Source organism: Bicyclus anynana, chromosome 19 (assembly GCF_947172395.1).
Source record: "Bicyclus anynana chromosome 19, ilBicAnyn1.1, whole genome shotgun sequence".
Lineage (NCBI taxonomy): Eukaryota > Metazoa > Arthropoda > Insecta > Lepidoptera > Nymphalidae > Bicyclus > Bicyclus anynana.
Genome location: NC_069101.1, coordinates 5,654,247 through 5,672,777, shown reverse-complemented (window position 1 = coordinate 5,672,777; position 18,531 = coordinate 5,654,247). Strand labels below are relative to the sequence as shown.

Genomic DNA, 18,531 nt, shown 5'->3' with positions numbered 1-18,531 from the left:
AGAATTACACAACAAGTGATGTGGACGGCTCGAACGCCACGAGCACACTAAAGCTGACCGGACGTCCGGACGACAAGCGCCTTATATCGCAAGTCGTTCCCGCCAACTAATCGCTACCCCTCTCTAAATGCCTACCTACTCTTTACGAAATAAGTCGCGCCACCTAGCGTCGGCACGAGACAACACGAGATCGAGCGATGTCATATCCACCCCAGACTACTATTTCCAAAAGTAGAATAACTACAACATAGTGTTAGGGAACATAGAGGTAAGTAAGAGAACAGAAAATACATAAAATTCTGAATAATTTAATTAACATTAAATTTTATAATATTATAGTCAATCCATATTTACTCATAATAAATTCATCACAGTCATAATAATAATAATTAATTAGATACGTAGTTATTACCAATTTTCGCCACTAAAAATATAACATTTTTATAATAAAAACAAACGGTTAGAATTGCTATTCGAACACTTGAGGCGATTCTATTGAGTAGGTATTATTAATAGGATTTGGTAAATCCTGTAGATGTTATATTTTTATGTCCCATTACTACGAGTATAATACATACGAGATAGAGACAAATGTTTATTCTCTATTACATTTTTAATGCATTATTTATATAGGTTTAATGCATTTTTAATGCATTATTTATATAGGTAATATCAAAATATTCTTCATGTCTTCTTCATATTAACTACACCGTTTGCGCAAATTTCGTAAAAAATATAGACAATACCTACTGTCAGTTTTCGCTTCACGTTTTAATATATAGAAAATTCCAACATAATTATATTTAAGTGTATACATATTTCGAATTAGGCTAGATTCACACGGCATTGTCCTCCACATTTTTTATACATACATCTTAATAACGAATAAAGGTTCATTTACACGAGCGGCAACTTTACCGACGACCGCAGTCGACTGCAGTCAGCAACGTCTCTGCGGCAGCCAACGGCAGTCAACTTTATTATTCAAATCATTATAGTTAAGCAGTTGGCGATGGCGTCGCCGACTGCAGTCGACGGTAGCAGCTGCTGTAAATGAACATCATATATGCACTGTTCATAGAACCAGTCACACGATGTTAATACTGCAATAAAACGTCCACCGAAAATGATTTTAGACTACCTATAGTGTAAAAAATATGTGCTGGACATTACCGTGTGTATGTAGCCTTAGTTGGCAAATGCAAACCTTGTGACATTAACATAAAGATGTAAAAAATAAATCCTAGCAAGAAATCTAAAAGGCAAGTAGACGAACGCTTCTTCAAATGATGTACGCCAAAGACGGGGTTGTACAAAATTAAAAAAAAGGACCTAGGCCTAAGCTTACTTTACAAGCATCGAGTTTGTTTGTTTGTTTGTTCAGTCATTACTTTAGAACTAAAATGTGTCCGTTTTGGATCGAACTGCATCGAAAGGCACTACTCAAGCTAATGGCGTATATAAACGATCAAACACGTTTGACAAACTTCTTCTTTTAATAAAAAAACTTGCTTGTCAAACTTGACTTTTCATCAAGTAATATTTGACAAATGCTTCAACATTTGACTAAGAAAGACAACAAAGACTAAGAAATTGTTTGACAAACACGTGTGTCGAAAGTCTCGTTAAGTCAGCCATTGACGGTCAATTATTCAATTATTCTCACGTTTTTGCAGCGCAAAAGAAAGCGAAGACGTTTCATAAGTTAAGCGGTCATGCACGCAGTGACCAATACACGATCAGTTATAGTCGTTGGAGCTGCAGAAACGTGAGAATAATTGATCGTCAATGGCGTAAGTTATATTTTTAATTTGAATTGTAAAAAATGGATGTAATTTAATAAAAAGCCTTTTGTAGGTAAATGAAATATTGCTTAATTTGTATCTACTTTCAGCGACCAGATTCACTAACTAACATATAGGAAAGATTAGCTTTTCTTTTCCCATGTTGGCTTCAATATACCCGATAGAAATAACGAAGAAAAAGCAGACATATTGTCGATTATTTTTGAATAATATATTACAGTGTTATTGTAGCATAACAGACACAATAGTGTGATCTTAACTATACTAAAGCCAAACTCGATGTGAAATGTTTATAAACAAAAAAAAAATTAAAATGAGGGTGTAAATCGCTGGTCATTTTACCCCTAATAATAATTTTTATTTGATTGATAAGCTTTATACAAATTATACATGGTAATATCTTTTGAATAACACTTTATGTTAAAACAATATTACATAAATCCAAAGAAATCCATAATTTTAAATAAATTAGGTATAAAAATATGACATGCGTTTTCTACCTTGTTAGTTGATAAATATTCCACGAATTAAATTAAATACATATAGTTACAAACATGTCCAGATTATTTTTATATCAAATATTTTTAAATCGTATTACTACATAATATTCATGGCAACTATAAATCTCTGAGCTAATAATTTTCTGCAAAAAATAAGTACTTAATTTAACATAGACAATAAGTAAGTACCTGGTTATAAAATACAGAATGAGCATAATTTTTCAATCTCAGTTAAGCCTCTTTTCGAGTTACACCGTTTGTATTAGGTAGGTATTTTTTCCGAAATGAAGTCATAATATATTAAAAAAATTAACGCTTAAAGTTATTTTTTGTACAGCAAGAACCATTAATCTTAATAATTCTTTGTACCCATGGACTTCCATAAATAAGTCATTGATTTCATCCGCGCGCAAAAAACTTTACGTCATTACGAAGTACGCATCTACGTCTTGTTGGGAATGTTAATGGTCGTGTCCGTTGTTGTTGTTGTCGTTGTCGCTGTTGTTGTTGTGTTGTTGTCGTTGGCCCTCTTGTCTTCTTCTACTTCGACCGGGGCTATGTAGTTCCACTTCTGAGTCACTCCTGTGCCGAACAGTATGAAATACATCGCTGATGCGATGTACAGAGATGCGCCGGTCATGAAGACTGGCCGCCATTCAGCGAAGCCATTCTGTGAAATAAAGCAAATAATGATGTTATTATAGTAATAATTGACGAAACAAGAATGGCAACTGATGGTAGGTTAATGGAAATCCACCTATCAAGGAGACATCCATGAAGCACATCCTACAAAGTGCTGCCCTGTGTCTATCATATCGCTATAGAGTTATAGGTGCTATATGCCTTTGCCTCATGAGCCTTTATTACACTGTTAAAGTGCACGCAAAATGAGTTTACGCGTGGCTAAAATCCTGTCATCTTGTCGTTTATCTCTAGGCGGACATAAACGAGTAAAGTCAGCCATTGACGGATAATTATTCTCACGCTTCTGCAGCGAAGGCGTTTCATAAGTCGAGCCGTCATGTACACAGTGACCAATACACGATCAGTTATAGTGGGTGCTGCAGAAACGTGAGAATCGTCAATGACGTGCATAAAGCTGGTTACTAAGTTGCGTCGCCAGTCGCGTGCAGATTTATCTTGCCCTAACCATGCCCGGAACACAGCAATACTGTTTTAGCGTTTTGGTATAGAACAATTACTATTGATGATAAAAGCGGATTTATCCGAGCATTGCGGGGACCATAATGACCCACCCGCAGTAAAGATTTCAATGTTATTTACAAAGATATCTAGACAACGTTTATCTATATCATTGTTAATTTTACGTACTTACATATACTGTTAATTATGCACCTTGCTAAAATTTGTTACAGTTCTTGTAAAAAATACTACAACTTACATTGTAAAAAATACTAGAGCCTTTTTTTTAATTTTTACTTACTGACTGCTAGGTTAGTTTATGAAAAGATTGAGGCTTAAAGTTTTTTATTTTATCATACCTAGCTAAATCTGTTATATTGAGGAAAACAACCTTTAGAGTAATTTGTTGTTTGACGTAAATAAGAAATGATTAACTATCATAAATTACCTGATCTGTTAGTCAATAACTTCGATAAGTAGGTATTAGAATTTACATGGATTTTAAATCATAGCTACCAAATCGTAGTATAAAAATATAAGTAGGTACCTACCTACTTATAGTCATATACTCATATTTTGTTTTCCGGATCCTGGATTATTTATTATGTATTACCTTTTTATAATAATTGCTTACTAATTATTTTTAGGGAGACTACTAATTAAAAATTCACTGTTCTATTAATAGCCAAAAGTACGAAGAAAATTATTTATGACATCATGTCGGCAACACTGCAGGCATGTGGGTATATCGGACCGTGAATGGCTAGCTTAAGTAATTAAATACGTATCCAGTAGTACCTAATTAATTATTTTAACGAGACAATAAGTCATTATTAAATTACGTTAATGAGTAATTTAATAGATAAAAGTAGGTTTATGTCAAAACTTGTATTTACATAAACAACACATATTATTAATGAAAATTAATTAAGGAAAATGGATTCATAATATTATTTTTTTAAATACGCGTAACCTGACTAAGCCTTATGTCCACTTGACTTTCGTGATAATATCTTTTTTCAATAGGTAGGCAAAGGTATTATGTTAGATAATATATCACTAAATGTGAGATGTCTTAGTCATGGCGGCCTTCACAGAGTATTGCGAGTGTATATCTGATAAGATCGCAATCAAATTAAGTAGGAAGTTAAGGTAAACAAAATACAAAATATATAATATCTCTCTTACTTAGTGTAGTTACTGACGCAGATTTATAGTAATATCCCTGCGCAAGCATCAGTAGGGTTATTATGAATCTCGAAGTAGGTACCATTCAAATACTCGTAGTCAATACATCGTTTTTTATAATTTTTCGTTTTCGCAATCATCTAACTTTATATTTTCAACGAAATGACATAACTTTCGTCTTTTTACGAAATGTGGCAAAAATATACTCATTTGCCTGTAATAATACCGACCACCACGCTCTTCAGCACACAACACAGCATTGCTGATTAGCAGCAGAGAAAAGCATGGTGGTTGTATGATGACAGAGAATATTCTAGACTATTTTTTATTCTTTACAAGTTAGCCCTTGACTACAATCTCACCTGATGGTAAGTGATGATGCAATCTAAGATGGAAGTGGGCAAACTTGTTAGGAGGAGGATAAAAATCCACACCCCTTTCGGTTTCTACACGGCATCGTACCGGAACACTAAATCGCTTGGCGGTACGTCTTTGCCGGTAAAGTGGTAACTAGCCACGGCCGAAGCCTCCCACCAGCCAGACCTGGACCAATTAAGAAAACCTCAATCTGCCCAGCCGGGGATCGAACCCAGGACCTCCGTTTTGTAAATCCACCGCGCATACCACTGCGCCACGGAGGCCGCCAGAAAACTAAAGCCGTACTCGATGTGCACTGTTTACCAACATACAAATTGAAACACATTTTTATTAGGTGTGAAAAGACTAACTTAATTTCTAATTTGTTTGTTGGTTAACAGTGAACATTACTTATGGCTTTAGGTATTAAAGGTATAGCGTGTTTTATGTTCGTACCTAACTAGAATTTGTATTAATTTACGATGTTATCTTAAAGCTAGCCTTCTACACAGAAAACAATAGCTAATTTATCTCGTCTTTACTCTAGTACGTACAATGGGACGGTGAATTATTTTTCATTTATATTTATAAACGTCCGCGACTCCGTTCGTGTAAATTTCCTTTTTTTACTAATCCCATGTACACGTATTTTTCCGGGATAAAAAATAGTCGTATTATGCTCCAAGGTCTAATTTGTTTCTACTCGTATATCAAATTTCAACCAAATCGGTTAAGTGACTTACAGCTAGTTTCTTCATGTAAAGCTAAAGTAACAGTAAAAGTAGTAAGTAGTAAAGAAGACTTTATTTTTCAGTGAATAAGACCGATTTCACTTTTGATTTATGACGTTACTTTGACTGTTACTTGCGATGAAGAAACTGGACGTTAGACGCGAAAAAGTAACAGTCAGACAACTTAATTTCGTATTTACCTTATAAACCAGCGGACGCCCGCGACTTCGTCCGCGTGGAATTCAGAATTCACAAATCCCGTGGGAACCATGGCTTTTTCCGGGTTGAAAAGTAGCCTTTGTTAACCCAGAGTAAAATCTATATCTATTCCAAATTTCAGCCAAATCACTTCAGTACCCGCAGCGTAAAGCAGGATCAAACACACTTTCACACACACAAACTTTCGCCTTTATAATATTAGTATGATAAATTACGTGTCACGTGGTTTGTGTCACTCCAAAACTTTTTTTTATTTTTATTCTTTACAAGTTAGCCCTTGACTATAATCTCACCTGATGGTAAGTGATGATGTAATCTAAGATGGAAGCGGGCTAACTTATTAGGAGGAGGAATGAAAATCCACACTCCTTTCGGTTTCTACACGACATCGTACCGGAACGCTAAATCGCTTGGCGGTACGTCTTTGTCGGTAGGGTGGTAACTAGCCACGGCCGAAACCTCCCACCAGCTAGTCCTGGACCACTTAAGAAAACCTTAATCGGCCCAGCCGGGGATCGAACCCAGGACCTCCGTTAATAAATCCACCGCGCATACCACTGCGCCACGGAAGCCGTCAAAAATACGAACGTAAAAACTACTTCACTAATTTTAATCAAATTTGCACACAGTGTGCAGTTTAATCCAACTTGAATAAAAAAATGATAGCTTAGGGGTCGCATAAGGGTAGCGAAGGGTTAGGATAGTAGGGTAGGGTAATATTTGTATAGAAATATGAATAGTATGGATAATGGGTATACATAACATACATATAACACCATAATTAGATTAATTTACATTGAAAAAAGGTTCATCAAAATTATCAGTGTGTCTAGCGCGTAAGCCTTGTTATCTGAACGCAGGCTTACTGTACCTAACTGTTTCTAGAACTACAAAGGCATTTAGATATTTGTAACACATAATTTATTGCCACTGTTAAATACCTAACTGAATACACGTTCCGTGAGATATATTTTTTAATTTACGTATTTTTCCAATGAACTAGACTGATTTATAAAGCATAAAGGCATAAGTTTCATTATCTTCATGGAATAGAATTACATTCTTACGTAATGATTACAGTTGTATAATACATTTTCTTTACTAATATTATAAATGTAAGTTAGATAATAAATACGTCCTCTTTCGTACCCATATCATCATCATATCAGCCAATGGACGTCCACTGCAGGACATAGGCCTTTTGTAAGGACTTCCAAACATCACGATACTGAGCCACCTGCATCCAGCGAATCCCTGCGACTCGCTTGATGTCGTCAGTCCACCTGGTGGGGGGTCGGCCAACACTGCGCTTACTAGTGCGGGGTCGCCATTCCAGCACTTTGGGACCCCAACGTCCATCGGCTCTTCGAACTATGTGCCCCGCCCATTGCCACTTCAGCTTCGCAGCTCGTTGAGCTATGTCGGTGACTTTTAACGATTGAACAATAAATAATAAAGAAGAAATAACAGAAAAATTTTGGATACTTTCATTCAGAAAAATAATTCTCTGCCTTATAGTTAAGTATACTTTTGTTTTTCACCGTCAGTCTTTGTTAGTCTATTTCTACCTTCCTTTTAGAAAAGTCTGACCCACCCCACCACTCCAAAGTGGGTTGGTGGGCTCAGGATGATAATGTTTAATTCTGTAACGTTCATTATCAGATGTTGATTAAACAGTAACTCGTGCAAACGAGTTCTTCTTGACGTAAGTGTGTTGATAATTATGACTATCATCGACCTAGTAGTTGAATATTACAATCCTCACCCCATCCTTTGTAAAGTAGGCAGTCACCAACGGGGTCACAAATCCAGCAGTGTTCCCAATTCCATTAGCTATCCCATATAAAGTCCCAGCGTAGTTCGGCGCAAGATCCTGGTGGTTCACCAAATTGGTCAAGGTGGCTGCACCATTGGACCCCATGGAGAACGTGATGAGGGCCACAGAGAGGATGGGTGCACAGCCGGTGAACCCTAGACCAATGAGCAGCAGACCAGGTACGATGTGGGAGAATAGACAGAAGAACTTGCGCATGAATGTCGTGGAGACCACGTTTTGTTTGACGATTCTGAGGATTAAAGAGAAATTGTCTATTAGTTGAAAAAATGAAGATCGAAGATTACTTAGACTTATCATTTTTAGACTATTATTATGGCGCACTGCAGCTCAAAACCTCCCTTGTATAGGAGAGGGGAAATAGAGCTTAAACCACCTCGCTCTTGGTGATGAGAAACTATACATTTGAGCCCGTCACCGGACTTTCAGGACGCGATTAGTCTAAAAATTTCATAGACTTATATAAAGCTCAGTACTTTATAGACTAAACCAAAACTCAATCCCTCATAATCCGAATCCACATAAGCTAACTAAACAAACCTGGACAATTTAACTTGGATATACCTAAGTCAAATTGTTCTGAATAACAAGGGTACCCTTGCATTAACTGATGTTACCCTTTAGAAATTTTCGAATAATCAATTTTTTTTTAAATTTTTTTTTTTACTTGGCTAATTCGTTCGTAACACTCCCGATGGTCCGCGCGGTCCGGGAGGGGGGGTAGCGATGCCCTGCGTGTACAAGTTTCATACCCGCGCAGTCTGTCCCCACCCGTCGCCCGCATATCATGGCAGTGTCTTCAACAACAAGCCAAGCTATAGACAAATTACCTGTCGCCGATAGCGCCGAAAATCAGTGAGAATATCATCCTAGCCAAGTAGGGCAAGGAGGATAAAGTTCCAGTTGATGTTAAGTTGAAGCCGAGTGCACTGGAGACGAACTTCGGGGCAGCAGTCATCACGAAGTACAAGCCCCAGTTGCTGCCGTAATGGAGGATCACCATGGCTAAGAATGGCAGGGAGGTTAAGATGCTCTTGAATGGGGGCACGACCTGAAACGAATTCATTTGAATTTGAATAATGAATACATAATCCTTTTAACATAAAAATCCGTGGCGCAGTGGTATGCGCGGTGGATTTATAAGACGGAGGTCCTGGGTTCGATGGGCAGATTGAGATTTTCTTAATTTGTCCATGTCTGGCTGGTGGGAGGCTTCGGCTGTGGCTAGTTACGACCCTACCCGATTTAGCGTTCCGGTACGATGCCGTGTAGAAACCGAAAGGGGTGTGGATTTTCATCCTCCTCCTAACAAGTTGGCCCGCTTCCATCTTAGACTGCATCATCACTTACCATCAGGTGAGATAGTAGTCAAGGGCTAACTTGTAAAGAATAAAAAAAATGAGACCGACTTCAAAGACTTATTTCAGTTACTTTAATTAACTGATTAACAAAATTTCTGAACCGATTTGAATGAAAATGAAATGGAACCAATCTGTAAAGTATATTCTTTCAAACAAAAAAAGAATTTTCAAAATAGGTTAATAAATGAAGAAGTTATGAGGTAACAAACTGAAAAAAAAATATACCTGTCGAATTAAGAGACTCTTAAGAGCTCTGCCTTTTTGAAGTCGGTTTAAAGGCCATTATTTTAAGTAAGTTCATTATAAACTTATTTATGTATTTTCCTATTATCTGCAAAAAACCGACCAATCCAACCGACAACCTCAACCACATCCTTTACAAGGAAAGACGCAAAATCGTGAAGCGTTCCATATTTTTGAAAATTTTCAATCGGGTCTTGGTGACGTGGTCGTTTGGTTTCATCGGTTTTATGCGGATAAAATAAATAAATTAGTCGAATTAATCTGCTGGTTTGAATTTATTTGTTTAGATATTACATTTATGATAAAAAACGAAGGCTAATGGAATTAAGTAGTATTTTAATTTAAAACTAATTAAATGTGTTCCATTTATCTGTCACATACTGGTTTGAGTACTTCAAATGATGTAGAAGAACGTGGTCAGCATTTTGTGGTTCATGATGAGAAGATATTTTTATACTTCTTTATCAATGACTTTATGTATAGTCAATTTATTCCGGGAAGTCGTTTGGTTTTCTATGTAATGTAGTGTTAAAAGACAGATCAAGCGAGTATCTATACTAATATTATAAATGCGAAAGTAAGCCTGCCTGTCTGTCTGTCTTTCTGTTACCTTTTCACTAAACGGCTGAACCGATCAAGACAAATTTTAAAAGTCCCTACAAAAGACCTATGTCCTGTGGTGATGACGTTTCTTAAAAGAACGGTCTTTCAGTTTTACTCACCAACGCACTGTCTGTCAATTGTTTAGCGTCAAACGCTTGATTGTACAATCAAGCGTCATCATCATCATCATTATCAACCCATATTCGGCTCAATGCTGAGCTCGAGTCTCCTCTCAGAATGAGAGGGGTTAGGCCAATAGTCCACCACGCTGGCCCAATGCGGATTGACAGACTTCAGACACGCAGAGAATTAAGAAAATTCTCTGATATGCAGGTTTCCTCACGATGTTTTTCCTTCATCGTTTGAGATACGGTGATATTTAATTTCTTAAAATTCACACAACTGAAAAGTTTGAGGTGCATGCCCCGGACCGGATTCGGACCCACACTCTCCGGAATCGGAGGCAGAGGCCACTGTACTGTGCAGTAAAAGCTCCATATTCGCGGGTGATTCGCGTTATATAAATGTGCCGCGGATACAGAAGGAATAGTATTTTATATGGGAATTTAATTTGCCAAGCTATAGTGCAACTGCAACATTAATTTTTATTAATTAAAACTAACCTTAGTATCTTTCGAGCCCTGTTGAACTTTGTCACCAATAGCTTCTAGGATATATGCCTTTTCTTCAGCAGAAATTCTTGGATGCTTTACAGGTGAGTCATATACGAGCACCCACCATATTGCACACCAAACTACACCAATCGCTCCTGTAAATCACAAAAAGGTTCATTTACACGAGCAGCATCTCAGAGGCGTAGTTACCGCTGTATCAGTCGTATCAATGATATGAGGCCCCCAGATTACAGGGCGTTACGTGTCAAAGCAAACATTTTTAAAAAGTAATCTACAATATTACAATAGCACCGTGTCATATCAGGGAGACAGAATCAAGACCGGGAGCCGCAGCAGAGAAAGCTGAAACCGGTAAGTGGCTCAAGTATGCCTCTCTGACAGAGAGTTACATATTTGTACCTTTTGCCGTGAAGACCCTTGGGCCATGGAGTCGCAGTGCCAAAAAATTTTACCGTATCATTTCACCGTGGCATGTTGCCTCGACTGGTGACAGAAGGGCTGACTCATTTTTTGCGCAAAGGATCAGCGCGGAAATGCAGCCAGTATTCTTGCCACCATTCTGGGCATGATTTGTATAGTTATTAGGATAAGTTAGCTTAAGTTCCTTATTGTATTAATATTACTTAGTCTATATGGTACTTCTAAAAACTTCAGCTGCCGCTGTCAACGTGCTGCTCGTGTAAATAAACCTTTAAACGTATAGAATAAACCTTTAAACTATACGAAACCGTTAGACTACCTATTACTAGTTCGTGGCCTGGGTCGGGCTATCAAATGCTAATCTTTTTTTTACTTCTATGAATTCTAAGTTCTCTGCCTCAGGATTTGTTTTTTATTCTTTACAAGTTAACCCTTGACTACAATCTCACCTGATGGCAAGTGATTTTACAAGTAAGTATACTACCTTGAAGTGATAGGTACGTAGGTACTATTTTTATGCAGCGCGCGTAATTGTCACATGTTAGAAATCTGATGGTACCTAGATTCCATTCTTAGGTTCAAAAGAAAGTATACCTTCACATTGTTTATTATAGAAATTATAGAAGTTCGATATGATTATGCACAATGTCATGTATATATAGTCCAATCAATTGATATAGTTACCCTGGAATATTTTCGGTAAGTTTTGAAAAAGGGTATATTTATTCGAATTCACTTTTTGCCACCTCCAATTATAGATAAGATTATCTGGCATGTTTCTTATGACCAGTATTCTCTCCCCCATCCCAAAATAGTCGTAAAAACTAGAGTACTGTAAAGACTGGAGTATTGTAAATACTAGAGTATTGTAAATACTGGAGTATTGTAAAGACTGGAGTATTGTAAAGAGCGGGTACCTAAGTAAGACAATAGTCAAATGGAAAGGATCAAACCCAATGGGACTAAAGTTAAGCGCGACTTCCTCCAGTGCATGTCTATTCTTATAACTGTCAGGTATAGGGTTAGCTATCGAAGCATTACTTTTAACCCCTATCGCAAACAGAGGGGTGTTATAAGTTTTAGATTTTGAAGAATAGAAGAATAGAATTTGTTTAAGTTTGTTTTGTATTAAAAGTGCATATGTGCGAATTTTGTTAGACATGTTTGATTAAAATCGAATGGGTCGAATGTCTCAAATGAAAGCGATCGAGAGTGTAGTTATAGCTTGTAGTTATAACTTCGTTCGTAACACACCCGATGTTGCGCGCGGGGGGCGTGAAGCGATGAATGAAAAACCCACGACTGATGCATGCCACTTGCCCGCACGCACGATTTCACACCCACGCAGTCTTTCCCCCTGTCGCCCGCATATCATAGGACTGTTACGAACGAACTTGCCAAGCTATAATAATTTCATGACCTTGGGGGTTTTTCAAAATTTTTTATTATACAATAGCAACACCTGCAAGAAATCCAAATCGTTACCTGGTACATAGAACGCAGCGCCCCACCCAAACGTCTCGATGAGTGGTCCACTGAGGGACCACGTGACCACGGTGCCGATCGCGCCGCCGAGCAAGGCGCTCACGAACTTGCCCTTCTCGGCCGGTGGCGCCCAGTGAGCCACCAGAGCGTGCAGTGCCGGGAACAGAAAACCCTGTGGAAAATATACGTAATTGTAATCTATACTAATACTAGCGGACCCGCTCAAGCTTCGCTTTGACTTATTAATTTATTTGTTTGCACTTCTTTCCTATCCCTACCTTACACTACCCTACTCCTAAACCCTACCTCTACCCTACCTCTACTCTACCCCTACCCTATCCCTATACCATACCACTACCCTAACACTACCCTAGGATTTAGGGGTTTGACCGATACTCAGACCTACTGAATATGCACAAAAAATTTCATCAAAATCGGTCAAGCCGTTTCGGAGGAGTGAGAGAAGAGAGAAAACCGTGACACGAGAATTTTATATATTACATAGATATATAGATAGATAATAGATAGATATATTAGATATAAAGCTGAAGAGTTTGTTTGATTAAACGCGCTAATCTCAGGAACTACTGGTCCGATTGGAAAAATTCTTTCATTGTTAGATAGCCCATTTATCGAGGAAGGCTATAGGCATATATTATCCCCGTATTCCTACAGGAACGGGAACCACGCGGGTGAAACCGCGCGGCGTCAGCTAGTTATCTATATTTATTTTTTACTGAGAACGAATACAATAAGAAACTTTAATAACTATACACATCATGTTCACGTGGAATGGTGGAAGAATACTGGTTGCATTTTCGCGCTAGACAGCCAGGCTGATCCTTTGCGCAAAAAATTAACCAGACTTCTTTTACTTGACGAGATATCTAACCGCGGTGAAATAATTCGCAGAAATTTTTTGCCATTGCGATTCCATTGCCCAAGGGACAGTCCCTTGGGCAACGGAATCGCTCCACAGAAAAAGGAATAAATTAATTAATTTGTAAATAAATTATCATTTATTTTCTTTTTTCAATCTAATTTGGATTACCAATAGCTCATAGATATTTTAGACGTTTAGATGCACACAGAAAGCCTTAATTTTTTTAATGAAATGAACTATTTGAATAGCCCACTACAAGGACATTCCTCCTTATAGTAGAGGAGATTTAGAGCTTAGGCCCACGCCACGAAATGTTTGGACAAACGATCAGAAATGTTAATGATAATGATCAGGATAACATACTTTAAAAGCAGGAAAGTAAGACACTATTAACGGATTGCTATTGACAATATTATCATAAGGAAGAAAAGCTCATTTTTAATTGTTTGTTAACCCAGGACTCAAACCCTGGACGCCATGATACGAAGCCACCTGCTCGGTATTTTGTATTAAAAAACTAATTATGAAAAAAATTCAAGGCTATAAATTAGTTAGGTTTATTTGTGTATTGCGTAATAGCTATTTGCGAAACATAACTTGTTCCAGACTAGACGGCATTTAGTTATCACTTGATGTATACAAAACATTATACACTTAAACATTTTTTCACGTTTAGAAAATAAAATGTTTTCGTTTGTCGTGACATTTTTTCATGTTAGAAATCTATATAAATATTTACGACATCCTAAACTACTAAACGAAATCTATGTCACTTAAATACAGTACGACTGGAACTTAAGATTAAGTATATAACATAATTTTAGATAAGTTTGTAAAATGGTGGTAAAAAAAACTAAACTTTGGCTGAGTTAGTTGTGGGCTCTTCCCGGACCAATCCGCTTTGGAACACTCGTAACTAAATACCACCACTAATTTCAATTAAATTATGACATGACGTTTCAAAATTGCTTGTAAAGTAAGCCTAATTGAAATAAATTAATTTTGATTTTTATTGTTCGAAGAGCCATTGGACGTTGGGGTCCCAGGGTGCTGGAATGGCGACCCAGCACCGGAAAGCGCAGTGTTGGTCCGACCCTCCACTAGATGGACCGAGGAAATCAAGCGGGTTGCAGGGAGCCGCTGGATGCTGGCGGCTCGAGACCGTTTTATTTAGAAGTCCATGCAAGTGGCCCATGTCCAGCAGTGGACGTCCATCGGCTAACGATGATAATGAAAGTAAATATTTCTTTCTTCGTAATTAACTTACTGGAGTTTTTGCCCAGCAGAGCTGTGATAGCCCAGTGGATACGACCTCTGCCTCCGTTTCCGGAGGGTGTGGGTTCGAATCCGGTCCGGGGCATGTACCTCCAACTTTTCAGTTGTGTGCATTTTAAGAAATTAAATATCACGTGTCTCAATCGGTGAAGGAAAATATCGTGAGGAAACCTGCATACCAGAGAATTATCTTAATTCTCTGCGTTTGTGAAGTCTGCCAATCCGCATTGGGCCAGCGTGGTGGACTATTGGCCTAACCCCTCTCATTCTGAGAGGAGACTTGAGCTCAGCAGTGAGCCGAATATGGGTTGAGAATAATGATGACTTAAGCTGATTCACTATAGAATTGGTAAGTACGGGGTCATTGTTTTCCATATTATTCTAATGAAACGAGGATCAAGTATTTGAAGTTCCATCATCATTTTCATCACCAACTTCATCACTAGCCAACATCATCACTTTTAAGATACTTAGAAGTTGGTACTAAGTATTTAATCTTACTATCTTGAAATGGATGAATGGATCTCGTGTAATCTAAATTGACAAGTCTTTAATGCTACCTAACCTGTACCTGAGCCAATTTAGAAAACATAAAATCTTAAATGACCCGAGCTGGGAATGGAACCCAAGACCTCTCAGTTGGAAACAAAGGCCATCAACTAAGTCAGATGGGTTTTCAAAATTGAGTTCCAATGCGCGTTTGAAAGCTCACTATTTGGAAAACGTCAAAGTTAGGAAGGTAGGTCCTATACCTACCTACTCTAAGCAATTTCAAGGTACTTACTGCAGCGAGGCCAATCACCAATCGCACGACAACAAGCATCACATAATGCAGTCTAGCGGCCTGCGGCGTGAGTATCGTCAGCACAGCAGACAGAAGCATGGTGAAGAAGACCACCTTCCTCGGACCCCACAGCTCGGCTGCCGTTCCACTGAAGAGACAGGTGATGGCATAGCCCCAGAAGTAGCTCGATAAGACATAGGCTTGCTCTTGCGCTGTCCAGTTGAATGTAACCGTGCCTTCTGGCTGCAAAACAAAACATTTAGGAGTTACAGTTTCATTAAGTAAACTAAATTAAATTGTGTAATATTAACGAGCCGTGATAGCCCAGTGGATATGACCTCTGCCTCCGATTTCGGGGGTATGGGTTTGAATCCGGTCCGGGGCATGCACCTCCAACTTTTCAGTTGTGTGAATTTTAAGAAATTAAATATCACGTGTCTCAAACGGTGAAAGAAACCAGCATACCTGAGAATTTTCTTAATTCTCTGCGTGTGTGAAGTCTGTCAATTCGCATTGGGCCAGCGTGGTCGACATTGGCCTAACTCTCATTCTGAGAGGAGACTCGAGCTCAACAGTAAGTCGAATATGGGTTGATAATGATGATGATGATGAATATTATCGATATTCCTCTTCATTTTCGAACTAAAACCTGTGTTAAAGAGGGACACGACAATTGGTCTAGCGGACGGGAATAGCACCCACGACCTCTCGGCTATGCGTACGGCCTTTGTTCGTGGAGCTATACTAATCAGGCACCCCGACTTTCGAGTCCTAGGTATCACCCACCCAGGTGGTTAAAGATATAGTAAGTATCTACGAGAGCCGCCTTCTAGCAAACGCATGTCGAAACCTCCCCTTAAATACTGAAATGATTGTAAAGTCTATATACAGAAATATATTGCACTAGCAGCGCCGCGCGGTTTTACTCGCGTGGTTCCCGTTCCCGGAAGAATACGAGGATATATTATTATAGCCTATAGCACTCAGGGATAGTATACCTGTAGCTTCCCAACAGAGAAAAAAATTTTCAAATCGGTCTAGTATAGTTTCGGCTCAAAGCCTTATTCAATGCAAACAAACAAACAAATCTTTCCTAATATATAATATATATACCTAATATTAGTACCTATAGATTAGACTTGCATTAGGTATAATAAAGTCCTCAATGACACCAAATTTTGATGAATTTCAACAATATCAAAGAGTCAGCACAACACGTGTGAAACAGATTTTACAATACGCAATTAAACAAGGAATTTTTGGAATTTTTAGTATTTCATTATTTACGGAACACAATAATATGTATCTCCTGTGAAAAGAATTTGTTTATATCTCGTATTTTGATAGCATCATAAATATTCTAACGATTTGAATTCATTATCCGTGAAGGTTCTTTTTTTACGAATACGTAAGAAGCAGTTTGCGGTTCGTGGAACTATTCGTACGTACAAGGATTAGCGAGTAGCGACCGATCGTGACCTAGCGTCTTATTCTAGCATCATTACTTCATTAGGGTTCCGTAGACAAAGTGTATAACGGGACCCTATTATGGAAGGCATCCTCATATCCAACGCATCGTATCAAACGGATCGTAGTATTCTTTGTATAGAAAGTCATACAAGTGCATAACTTGACTTGAAAGAGGCGAAAGTTTGTATATGTAAGTATGTTTTTTACTTCTTTACTGCGAAGTTACCTATTTGGCTAAAATCTGGAATGGAGATAGAATGTATCCAGGATTAACACATAGGCTAATTTTTGTCCCAAAAAAAATGTTGGTTCAGCGGAATTCGTGGGCTAGTATTTTATTCATTCTAAGTTTTAATTTAATTATTATTGTGTCAGTTTAGATAATATTACTTGCGAATAAAGTTGTAAAGTTATTATCATACAAATATTTAAAATTATCAACCAAAACATGATTTTTTTTTGACGGCCTCCGTGGCGCAGTGGTATGCGCGGTGAATTTACAAAACGGAGGTCCTGGGTTCGATCCCCGGCTGGGCAGATTGAGATTTTCTTAATTAGTCTAGGTCTGGCTGGTGACAGGCTTCGGCCGTGGCAAGTTACCACTCTACCGGCAAAGACGTACCGCCAAGCGATTTAGCGTTCCGGTACGATGCCGTGTAGAAACCAAAAGGGGTGTGGATTTTCATCCTCCTCCTAACAAGTTGGCCCACTTCCATCTTAGACTGCATCATCACTTACCATCAGGTGAGATTGTAGTCAAGGGCTAACTTGTAAAGAATAAAAAAAAGAAAAAAAAAATGAGAACCTCCTCCCTCTTTCTTTGAAGTCACTTCAAAACACATTTAACTTTAACATACAATAAACGTGATTTTTTTGCCATTATAAATACGTAACCCTTTGCGCGCGAGATCGACTCGTACTTGACCGATTATTTCACTAGGTACTTATTAGCAACGTGATCAATATTTTTTTTGTAGTAAGGTACATATTATCAACGTGGCCATTTACTTTTTTATCAAAGATACATCTCCTGCATGATCTCAGCTGAAAATTAGCGCCGGGTATTGTATACAGCTCGTGCCGATTAACTTGACACCTGGCTCAAATGATACAAAATATACTCTATAATATTAATATAGATAAGACGAGAGAGACATGTGAACGTTAAATATCACTAAATGAATTTACTTTCTTTCTGGAGTAACTTAAGTAAAAATATGAGTTTATAGGCGATCTCTTTGCGAAACGGGGACAATTTTACCATAAGTAAGCATTCTTATGGCAAAATTGTTTTGATAATATCATCTCAATCAATAACATCATTGGTAATTCCAGTCAATATCGCAACAGAACAATGCTAGTCAATGTATAGAAGTTAAACTCACTTAATTTTACTGGGTTTTTTGTACTATTAAACAAATATTACCTTTTAACCCTTTATAACCAGGGGTATAAAAGTAAATCTAAGTTGAAGTTCGATTTTAAGGTTAAGTAGGTATGTGTAGTTTATAATGAAATAGATAGATATAAAGCGTCGTTATTGGTTTTAAGGGTTCCGAACATATATATGTAAATACACAGGCACATGCAATACT

The 18,531-nt window shown here is 37.9% G+C and overlaps 1 protein-coding gene across 1 annotated transcript in view; it reads right to left on the bottom strand.

The window, feature by feature from the left end:
* Nucleotides 1–288: 288 nt before the first annotated feature.
* The window catches only part of LOC112045261 (uncharacterized transporter slc-17.2), a 43,186-nt gene continuing 24,943 nt past the window's right edge, over nucleotides 289–18,531 (bottom strand). Inside the window, exons 4-9 of the mRNA XM_052887270.1 lie at nucleotides 15,467–15,709; nucleotides 12,525–12,696; nucleotides 10,608–10,753; nucleotides 8,608–8,828; nucleotides 7,709–8,009; nucleotides 289–2,975 (exon numbers count right to left, since the gene is read on the bottom strand). Coding sequence (XP_052743230.1) covers nucleotides 2,748–2,975; nucleotides 7,709–8,009; nucleotides 8,608–8,828; nucleotides 10,608–10,753; nucleotides 12,525–12,696; nucleotides 15,467–15,709 — 1,311 coding nt within the window. The 3' untranslated portion in view covers nucleotides 289–2,747. The remainder of the gene's footprint in view (nucleotides 2,976–7,708; nucleotides 8,010–8,607; nucleotides 8,829–10,607; nucleotides 10,754–12,524; nucleotides 12,697–15,466; nucleotides 15,710–18,531) is intronic.